Raw genomic sequence first — 11,671 nt, 5'->3', positions numbered from 1 at the left:
AGAGCTCCAAGGAGATTATGTTGAAAAATAAAAAAAAAATTACCCAAAAAAAATTGTTTTTATACTTCATTCTAAGGACTTATTGAACTACCCTCGTACTTCAAAAGTTAGGCGAGAGAATTTGGCCGTAAGCTTAATATACAAATAAATGAGAATTTCATCAAAAAAGTTATCAATCTAAGTAAACAATTCAAGTTTAAAAAATAGGTATTTTATCTTATACACATACAGTTTTTAATCCATCCGATCCAAAAATTTAAAAATATTATTGATGTCTTGAAAAAGATAGCAAAAATTTCAAAAATATTCAGAAAATGAACCAATTTCTTAATTTATTTTTTTATTCTTTTTTTAATTTAATAATTTTCTCGGCAATTAAATTCATAGTAGATCAAAACTAGCAGACAACAAATAGTCAATTTAGGGTAAAATATATATCGAAAGTATTTTTAATATTTCATATTGAAAATAGTTTTTGTTTTTTGCAGATATACCGGGCATTGTCCAACACTTAAGTTTCGAGTCGGCAAAAGGTTCGGAGTATGTACAGAAGAAATAATTAAAGTAAGTTAAGTACATTAATAAACATTAAATAAATTTTGTTAAATAAATCATTTATTGCAATCGAATAAGCATGATTATATATACTATAAAAAATAATCTAATCCCAACAGGAATTAAAAAGCAAAGAGATAAATATTTAAGTTAATTTGGAATTTTATATAGCAAATCGTTTTCAAATTGTCTTAACAAACATTTTGGAATCCTCAATCTCACTAATGTCTTCAATTTTCAACATTGAACCATTTTTCAGACGTTTACAATTTAAAATTCGCCAACTTTTTAAGTTTAAATCTTTATATTTTAAACTCATAAAATGTTAAACAACTGTTTGAAATAAGTTTTTCCTGTTTTTGGCAGTCCAAATTGGAAGATTTACGATTGAGAACTCTTAAATTTTTAAAAAGGATAAATAAGAATTCTTTAATTTTGATGAATTTGATTATTTAAAATAAAACTATCAATTCTCAACCATCCAAATTGAAGAAATTACAAATTAAATCATGAAACTTGAAGAAATTTAATTGCAAAATTTTTATGAATTCAAATCGTAAATTATTAAATTTAAAAAATGTGCAAATAAAAAGTATTAACTTGTGATGATTTTGGAGATCAAACGTCAAGTTTTAAATTCGAAATTTCGAATATTATTCAATAGTATTACAGAATTCTCAATTGTAAAAATTTGTATGATTTTTAATTATTAACAATTCAAAGTTGTACCAATTGAACTTACACATGAAACCTCTTCCATTCTAAAGAGGTAGGTATAAAAATTCCTAAATTTATATAATTTATCATTTTTAATTAGAAACCTTTATTTTCAATGTCCGAAAATAAAAATTCTTAAATTTTGATGATTGAGATTTTTAAAAACCAAGTTTTCTATTCTAAATTCTCCAAATTTAAGAAATTTCAAATGAAAATAGTCAAATTTACAGAGTTTGTAATTTGAAAACTTGTATAATTTATAAGTTTTAACTTTTAAAATTGAAAACTCTATATTTTAAAGATGTATTTTAAAAAATTCCTAAATTTGTATGATTTTAAAGATTAAAATTAAAATTTTCGATTCTAAATTGAAGAAATTTGAAATATATAGAATCAATATTACAGAATTATTAATCGTAACACTTTAAACTTAAATATTTTTTACTGTAAATTTTCCAAATTAAAGAATCTTCAATTCTAAAGATTTACAATTCTAAAATTTTGAAGAGTTATAATTCAAAACCCTCTATTTTAAAGACCCAAAAATAAAAAATCTTGAAATTTAATGATTCTGAAGATTATAAGTCAAGCTTTTAATTCTAAATCTGCCAAATTAAAGAAATTTCAAATATAAATCTTAACATTTATATAATTTTCATTTTCTAATTCTAAAATTTTGATAATGTTTAAGTATTGACTTTCAAAACTAAAAATTTTTTCATTTTAAAGATTTACAGTTCAAAGTTCTAAAATTTTAAAGATCGAAGATCAAGCTTTCAATTCCAAATTAAAACTTACATAATTTTGAATTGTAAACTTCCAAAATTAAATACTTTTCAATCTTAAAGATTTACAATTCAAAGTTTTGCAATTTTGAAAAGTTACAATTAAAAATTATGGAATAAAATGTAGACTTGCAGTTTATTCAATTTTATAAGAACAAAGTAAATGCATGAATTTGATTATTATTATTATTATTATTATTATTATTATTATTATTATTATTACTATTATCATCATATATAATGATAAAGTTGTTTGTCTAGCAAAGTTCATTTGAATTTATAATGCTTAAATTAAAAAAACTTAAGATGTCATTATTAAAAGTAATCTAAAATAAACTTTAGAATTGTGAAAAAAAATTTCAAATCGCCTTTAGTTTAATTAGGGTCAAGCAATTACAAAATCGATTAAACAAAGCTCAGCGCAGATGGCAAAGTTGATAAATTTTAATAATTAATAGTACACAAATAATATTGAATTATATCAAATAACCAAAATTTTCAATAATAGGTCAAGAAAAACCGTCTCTCATAATTGATGGCCTCGAAAAAAGGACCAATTAAAAAAATTATTTGCTGAATAACTTCATAATCAGTTATTTGATCCGGACCCTCAATTATTACAAATAAATGCCATCAAGTGCGCTGAGCTTTGTTTGATCCACATCAGTAAAAGCTGTTTAATTTGCCAGGAACTACTCGAGAAAAAAATTTTGAAGATGGGGCCCTATAGACCAAATGGGATAACGGAATTGAAAGCCATTCCTCAAACAAAGGACATCAGAAGGGATTGGAAAAACGATTCTCATTTTTACCAACCAGCTCCGTACATTTTAGGATACACAGGCACGTAGATTTTAAATTTTAAGTATTTTATTGATCGGGATATTCAGACTTCACAGCCCAAAATTATCTCAAAAGAGAGTGAATTGGGTGATTTTTCACGAAAATAGGGAAATACATTTTTTTAAAGAAAATAAATGTATAGATAACCATCATATTGTGAATACAATATAAAACGCTTAAGATTTTAAGTCGAAATATATTGCATTTTAAACAAAATAGTTAAACTTTCAACCAAAATAGATTAATTTTCTATAAAGAGATGGATTTTCAACGAAAGAGTTGATTCTTCAAGTTCAAAAGTTTTAGAAAACTGTTGATTTTTTAATAAAAAAAGATGAATTTTCAAAAAAAGTTAATTTTACAACCAAATAGTTGCATATTAAACCAGCGAAGATACATTTTCAAAGAAAAAATATTAAACTTCAATCAAATAGGTAAATCATCAAGCCAAAGGGACACATTTTTTTAGAAGGAAGTTTAAGTTTCAACCAAGAACCAAAACAGATGAATTTTCAGTCCAAAAGAACGAATTTTCGACCAAAAAATTTTAAACTTTAACAAAATAGTTAAATTATCAACAAAATCATTAAATTTTTAGGAAAAGAGTGCAATTTTGAAAATAATAGCTGAATTTTCAACGTAACAAGATGAAATTAAAAAATAAAATCTTTGAATTTTTAACAAAATAAATAATTATCGACCAAAAACTTGCATTTCTAACTAAATAGTCGAATTTTCGTCCTACGAAGATAAATTTTCATTCCAAAATGACGAATTTTCTGCCAAAAAGATGACTTTTTAACAAATTAGTTGAATTTCAACAGTTGCATTTTTTTTAACGAAGAAAAATTAATTTTCAACTACGCAATTTTCTACCAAAAATACGAATTTGCAGTCCGAACGGACGAATTTTTTAATTAAAATAATAAGAATTTTTGGTTAAAAAGAATGACTTTTTAACAATATAATCGAATTTTCATCCTATCAAGAAAATAATTTAAAGGAAATAGTGAATTTTTTAACAACAAAAAAATTAATTATCAACTAATATGGATTTTAATTCAAAAGGGTAAATTTGCTATAAAAAATAGACGAATTTCCGAACAAAAGAGATGACTTTTTAGCAAAAAAGTTACATTTTCAACAAAATAGTGGGTTTTGTTAACATGATATTTGCATTTTCAACCTACCAAGATGAAATTTTAAATCAAAAATTTAAATTAAAAAAATTAATTGAATTGAAATTAATTGAACAAATAATTGAATAATCAGTTGAATTCCCATGCAGAAAGATGACTTTTTACACAAATAGTTGAAGTTTTTACCAAAATAATTGAATTTTTAATTAAAAACTTCATTTTCCACTAAATAGTTAAATTTTAAACTCAAAATGATCAATTTTAAACCTAAATTTGAAATATAAAAATTTTCATTTAAAACAAATTTTAACTAAAAAAATGGATTTTCATCCCAAAATATGAATTTTCAAAAATAACTGATTACTTTTAAACCAAACAGTTGCATTCTCGACGAAAAATAATAAATTTTCATCCAACAAGATTAATTTTCGACCAAAACAGACGAGTTTTTTCAACGACCTAAATTATTTTTCAACCAAATAATTGACATTAAAAAAAAAATAAATAAATTTTCAAAAAAATGGTGGCATTTTTAACCAAATAATAAAATTCTCAACGTGCCAACAGGAAATTTCAAATCAAATAGTTATATTTTTATGAAAAAAATAATTATCAACGAAACAATTGCATTTGAAATTAAATAGTTAAATTGTCAACAAAAAAATTGAATTTTTAACCAAATGGTAGATTTTTTAAGAAAAAAATTCAATTTCAACCACAAACAGTTGTATTTTTAAATAAATAGTTGAATCTTTAAGCCAAAATTAAAAAAATTTAGAAGAAAGTTTAATTTTTAACCAAGAAAAATGAATTTTCAACTATGAATTTTTCTACAACGAAAGATGAATTTTCAGTCCAAAAGTACGAATTTTCTACCCAAAAATTCCAGTTATCCATAAATCTAAGCCAAAAGTACAAAAATTTAAAGAGACAGTTTAATTTTTAACCAAGAAAGATGAATTTTCAACTATGAATTTTTCTACCAAAAAAGATGAATTTTCAGTCCAAAAGTTCGAATTTTCTATAAAAAATTCCAGTTATCCATAAATCTAAACCAAATGAAAAAAAATTTAAGAGACAGTTTAATTTTTAACCAAGAAAGATTAATTTTCAACTATGAATTTTTCTACCAAGAAAGATGAATTTTCAGTCCAAAAGTTCGAATTTTCTATTCAAAATTTCCAGTTATCCATAAAAAAAGATGGTATACTTAAATTTCCAAACAGAAAAAAATGTAAGAATGTAAGAAAAAAAGTTAAATCTTCAAGCAATAAAATGAATTTTCAACAAAATAGTTGAACTTTCAACCAATTAGTTGCATTCTTAAACAAAGGAAATTATTTATGATCAACAAATATCTTCGCCGACTTTCCAATTAAGAGGAATCAACTTTCAACTACAAATAATTATATTTTCTTATTGGTTTCTACCCATTCAGTTCGTATTTGAGTAAAAAAAAACGAGCAGGAAAAAAAGGGGAAGAAAGTTTCTTGAAAACAGGGAAAAAAAGAAATTCTTTAAAAAGAGGAAAAATGGGCGAAAGATTGTGAAGTCTGGACATTTAATCAATCTAGATCGAAATTTAAAGTTGTCTACCGTTTAAATTTGTGAAATCTTTCTTTCAATTTTAGGATATATACCTGGATTTAATGACAAATATGGATTGCCTTTTATGAGGGCTGTAGAAGAAGGTGCTAAAGATTGGAATGAGACGCAGAATAAAATACGAGTTCGAAGGGATTCTTTGCGGGCTCATGCAGAGAGAAGAGACCCAAGGAATCTTCTTTCACGCGTCAGACAAGACAACGTTCATGTCGAAAAAGATCATGGTCATCGCAAGGAAAAGAATTTTTTTGGTAACTCCTTTAACCATAATTATTTAATTAATTTTTTATCTCTCTTAAAACACAAACAATATTTATGGAAATTCTGTAAAATATTTGATCGGTTCTTCATTTTTTATGTCCAATTTGAATTACCAAGTTTCGATATCGAAAATATGCTTTGCTCGTAAATCGTAAATTGTAGCCACTATTTCCAATTCTAATTTCTCTGTACAACTATTTTTTATAAAATACCTGAATCACCAGTGACCAGTAAAGCGTCAGAACATTTTTTTTCTCCGTAATTTACCGATTTTCAAAATCTTTTTCTAGTAAATCCTCCCAAAGTTCAAACTGATCAATTTATTTCCCGATTATTATAAATTTTGCACGCTCATTGAAATAAAAAAATTAAATTCAGACATAAAAAAAAAGAAAATTAAAGCCCTGAAGCGGAACTCTTGAATTTTAAGTTTTTCAAAATGAAGTTTAAAAATGTTTAAATTTAAAAGTTCCAAGATTCCTTTATAAAAATGTTAAAAATTAAACGTGTCACTTTTTCGATTCTGTACAAAATAAAAAATTCACCTCTTTCATCTGAATAATAAAAATACCACATTTTTCCCGCGTCCACTCAATAAGATGTAAAAAAATTGGTCTCTTCCAATTCGGAAGAACAATATTTAAAAAGACCTTTCCTATTGCCCTCCCTTCCATGTAGCTGAAAATCTTAAAAAACAAAAAAATTCCGTTTTCCCATCCAACTTAATAAAAATGTTTTAAAAAAAAGTCTCTCTTCTAGTTCAGAAAAAAATGACAATAAAAAGTTCTTTTCTCGGCCACAATATAATAAATGCTAAAAAGAAAAAATGACCTCTTCCAATTTAGAGAAAAAAACAACGAATATTATTTTGCCATACAAAACGTGTCCAAAAAATTTATATAAAAAAAATCAATTTAAAAAAAAATGGAACTTTAATTTTCATTTTTAAAAATTAATTTTCAAACTCAACAAATTTTTTTAAATTTTAACAAACAAAAAAAGGTTTTTGTATTAAAATGATGAATCATCAACGAAAAAAATTGATTTTTCAACCAAGTATCTCCAATTTCAACTAAGTATTTGGATTTGAACAAAAAGTAGAATAGTTAAATTTTCAGTTAAAAAACGAAATTAGAACAACAAAATAAAATTAATTTTCAACAAAGTAGTTGAAGTTCCAACCAAAGAAATTATTTTTTAACTAAAAAGATTATGTTTCGCCTAATTTCACTTAAAAAAATTATTTTTCAGCAACAAAAACTAATTTCCTATAAAGCAACTAAATTTTGAACAAAAAAACCGTTTTTTAAACTAAAATGATGAATCATGAACCAGAAGAGTTAAATTTTTAACCAAGTAGTTCCAATTTCAACTGAGTAATGGCAGTTGAAATAAAAAAATGAATTGATAACAAAAAAATGTAATTGTTGATATATTTGAGCTAAAACGGATTTTAATTTTAATTCAAAAAAAATTGAATTCAACAACAACAAAATACGAATTTACAACAAATAGTTGCATTCTTAACCAAACCAGATTAATTTTTAACCAAACAGTTGTTATTTTTAACCACAAAGATGCAATTTCAACCAAAATAAATAAATTTTCTACCAAAAAGACGAATTTTAACAATAATACATGAATTCTCAAGTAAATAAAAAATAATTATTCAACAAAACATAGAATAGTTAAATTTTCAGTTAAAATATTTGCAACAGAAAAAAACGAATTTTCAATTTCTTGCAATTCAGAAAAGAATTAAATACTAAAACTGCTTCTCTTTCTTTAAAAACGAGTATTGTGAAATTCAAATTTTTCTTTTTTGGACATTAAACCATTTTGAATGTGAAAAAAAAATAATTTTAAGCAAAAAATGTAATTGTTCACATTTAAACTAAGAAAGATTCTAATTTGACCAAAAACATATTTATCCAACCAAAGAAGACATATTTTCATCAAAATAGTTGAATCCTCGACAAAAAAAAGAATGAATTCTTAACCCAAAGACAAAAGGAATTCGAACAAAATATATCAATTTTCAACTAACAAGGATGAATTTTCAGTTAGAAAAGTCAATTTTCAACCAAGGAGAAACCAATTTTCAACCAAAGACATTAATTTTTAACCAAAAAGATGATATTTCACCTAATCAGATAACTTTTCTACCAAAAAATTCAACAAAATAATTGAATATTCATCCAAAACAGATAAACTTTCAACTTAAAATAAAATAAATAAGTTTTCCATAAAAAGATTATTTATCAACCAAAGAAAATACATTTTCAACCAAATAGTTACATGTTTAACCAAACAGATGGGACTGTAAAAAAAGATAAATTTTCGACAAAAATTTTAATTTTCAGTTAAAAAATTAATTTTCAACCACAAAAAACGATTTTCAACAAAAAATTTCGATTTATATAAAAAAGAAGGTTTTTATACTAAAATGATTAATCATAAATCAAAAATAAAAATTATTTTTGATCAAAGCACTTCCAATTTCAAGTGAGTAGTTGAATTTTCATTAAAAAAAAAAAAGAGATGAATTCTGAACAAAAAATATAATTGTTGATATATGAACTAAAAATATTTGTATTTTAAATTAAAAACAGTTTAATCCAACCAAAAAAGATGAATTTCCAAAAAAATAATTGAATCCTTATCCAAAACAGATTAATTGTCAACCAAACAATTATATTTTGAACCAGAAAAGATGCCATTTCGATAAAAATAAATTAATTTTCAACAAACAAGACTAATTTGTACAAAATACATGAATCCTCAACTAAACAAAAAATATATTTTCAACCAAAAATAGAATAGTTAAAATATCAATTAAAAAATTAATATTCGCAAAAAAACGAATTTTCAACAAAATAGTTAATTTTCCAACCAAAGAAATGATTTTTTAACCAAAACAATTATATTTTACCCAATGAGATTACATTTCTAGCAGAAAAGTTTCCAACCAAAATAAATTTTCAATCTGACACGGAATAGTTCAAATTTCACCTAAAACAATTCATTTTCGGCATCAAAAACTAATGTCCTATAAAACAGTTAAATTTTGAACAAAAAAAAAAAAAGAGAACGTTTTCCAACTAAAATGATAGATCATGAGAAAACGAAAATTTTAACCAAGTAGTTCCAATTTCAACTAAGTAATTGTATTTACAACTAAAGAAGATGAATTCCCAACAAAAAAATTTAATTCTTTATTTACTTGAAACTAAAATCGATTTTAATTTAAACCCAAAAACAGTTGAATTCAAACAAAGAAGATGAATTTTCAACAAAATAGTTACATTTTCAACTAGATCAAATTAATTTTCAACCACACCGTTGTTATTTTAAACCAAAAAATATGCCATTTGCACCAAAATAGATAAACTTTCAACACAAAAGATGAAGTTTACAACTAAATTTTTTTCCGTTTCTTTAAAAACTAGTATTGTGAAATTCAAATTTTTCTTTTTTATACATAAACTAAGTTGAATTTTCAACAAAAAAAATTAATTTTAAACAAAAAATGTAATTGTTGACATTTAAACTAAAAAATTTATAATTATAAACCCAAGACATTTTTATTTAACAAAAGAAAAAGAATTTTCATCAAAATAGTTGCATTCGCAACAAAAACAAAAATTTTTAACATAATACATGAATTTTCAACTAGAAAGGATGAATTTTCAGTTAGAAAAGTAAATTTTCAACTAAAGCAAAACAAATTTTAAACAAAATAGTTCAATTTTCAACCATTCTAAATTTTCCCGCCTTGAACTCAATAAAAACGTTAAAAACAAGAAAGTTCCTCTTTCAATTCAGAAAATAATTAAATACTAAAATTCCTTCTCTTTCTTTAAAAAATTGGAATTTTGAAATTCAAATTTTTCTTTTTTGTACACAAACCAAGTTGAATTAAAAAAAAAAATTAATTCTAAACAAAAATGTAATTGTTGAAATTTAAAACAACAAAATTATTATTTTAATTCAACCAAAAAAAAGAAGAATTTTCATCAAAATAGTTGAATCTTCAACAAAAACAGATGAATTCTCACCCCCCCCCCCCAACGAATTTTTAAAATAATACATGAATTTTCAACTGGAAAAGGATGAAGCATACTTCAGAAAAAAATAATTCAGGTTAAAAATATTTATTCAACAGTAGTTATTTAAAGGTTTAGTTTTTCTTTTCTCTTTAGGGAAAAGTTACAATTTTTATTTAATCCTAATGATCAATGTATCATTTTATTCTTCGAAAGATTCTCTACAATTCTATTTGGGTGGTGTTAATTAAAATTTAAACTGTGATTGTTTGTAACAATAATAACTGTATAATTTCTCAATTCTTTTTTTAAAATAAAATTAACCCAAATAGAAATTTAGAGAATCCTTGGAAGAATAAAATGAGGCCTTCATCATTAGAATTCAATAAAAATTGTAACTTTTCCCTAAAGAGAAAGGAAAAACTAAACCTTTGAATAACATAGGGTGGCCGTTTTTGCCAAAGTGAAACTCTAGAATATTAATCCTCGAAAATTGAATTTTAAAATTTGTTTCATTCAACAATTTTATATTCAAATGCTTAATAATTTGCACGTATAATATGTAAGCTACTAAAACTTTTCTCAAATGCACAATTTTAAATTAAATTTAGTTAAGCTGCCAAATTACAAATTTTGAACTTTTATCAATTGCACAGTTCAAAGATTCAGTTCCAAAAATATAAATCCACGTTATAATTTTAAATGCTCTAAATTGAAGAATCAATCACTGAATTTAAAAATATTTCAAAATTATACCATTCTAAGCAATTTTAAATTCTAACTCATGCTCAGAATTGGTTAAAACTTGAAAATTCCCTATTTAAATGTGGAATTTTTATTTTTTTCAAAAATTTCCTGTTTAAATCCAGAATTTTTATTCTTTTCGAAATTTATTTAAATTTTAACATTCCCTGTTCCAATTCAGAATTTTGTTCCTTTTCGAAAATTTTCAGTGCTAGCTCGGAATTTGTTAAAATTTGACATTCCTGGTTACTACTCTGAATACATTCTTGTTCCAACTATAAATTTGTAAAAGATTGAAAAATCTCTGTTTAAATTATGTTAAATTATTTTTATTTTCAATAATTTAAACATCCTTAAAATGCTTCGAAATTCTATTTCAAGATCTTTTGAAACATCTCCATGTTGTTTCGAATTTTTGTAAATTAAAAAATATTATTAAAAGTTTTTCACAACTTCTAAATATCTTTTAAAATTATTCGAATTTCAAATATTAAAAGAAAAATCATTTTCAATTTTCCGAGCAATCTTAAATAATGTTATTATTAAAAAGCTTCTAAATTTCATCTTAGAAATCTGCCAAAATCAATATTTGGTTTCAAATTAGGTTGTGGAATATTTGCACCGAAATTTTGGTAATAATAGTCGGGCTTTACCCGTACACGTAGACACTTCGTTTAAATTATTTGAAATCATTTCAAATTTTTAATTTTTTGAAAACTTCTAAATATTTCAACTTACTCGATTTTTTCGAGAGAATAATAAGTGTTTAATTGTTATTTGTACATCAAAATTTAAGTAGTTGACTAACAAATTAAATTTTTTTTAATAGAACAATTAAAATTTTCATTTTCAAAGTTTAGTTTTTTGTTCCATTTTGAGTATTTTAATTATAATTACTGATTTTAAATGCACAGTCAGATATTTCTAAATATTAAGTAACTGTTCTTTTTTAAATTAAAAAATTTAAAATTACGTG

At 23.6% G+C, this 11,671-nt stretch overlaps 1 protein-coding gene across 2 annotated transcripts in view; it reads left to right on the top strand.

Moving 5' to 3' along the window:
- LOC117167282 (protein FAM166B-like) overlaps positions 1 to 11,671 on the top strand; it is a 32,036-nt gene that overhangs the window by 18,984 nt on the left and 1,381 nt on the right. The window contains exons 2-4 of one of the 2 annotated variants that reach the window (XM_033352100.1): positions 489 to 564; positions 2,759 to 2,900; positions 5,671 to 5,895. In XM_033352100.1, the coding sequence (XP_033207991.1) occupies positions 489 to 564; positions 2,759 to 2,900; positions 5,671 to 5,895 (443 nt within the window). Of the gene's footprint in view, positions 1 to 488; positions 565 to 2,746; positions 2,901 to 5,670; positions 5,896 to 11,671 lie in introns of both variants that reach the window. The other variant, XM_033352099.1, reaches the window with a different exon arrangement.

The sequence above is a fragment of the Belonocnema kinseyi genome, chromosome 2, assembly GCF_010883055.1.
Source record: "Belonocnema kinseyi isolate 2016_QV_RU_SX_M_011 chromosome 2, B_treatae_v1, whole genome shotgun sequence".
Taxonomy (NCBI): Eukaryota; Metazoa; Arthropoda; class Insecta; order Hymenoptera; family Cynipidae; genus Belonocnema; species Belonocnema kinseyi.
The sequence above is the reverse complement of the archived record's forward strand: the minus strand, read 5'-3'. Positions and strand labels throughout refer to the sequence as shown.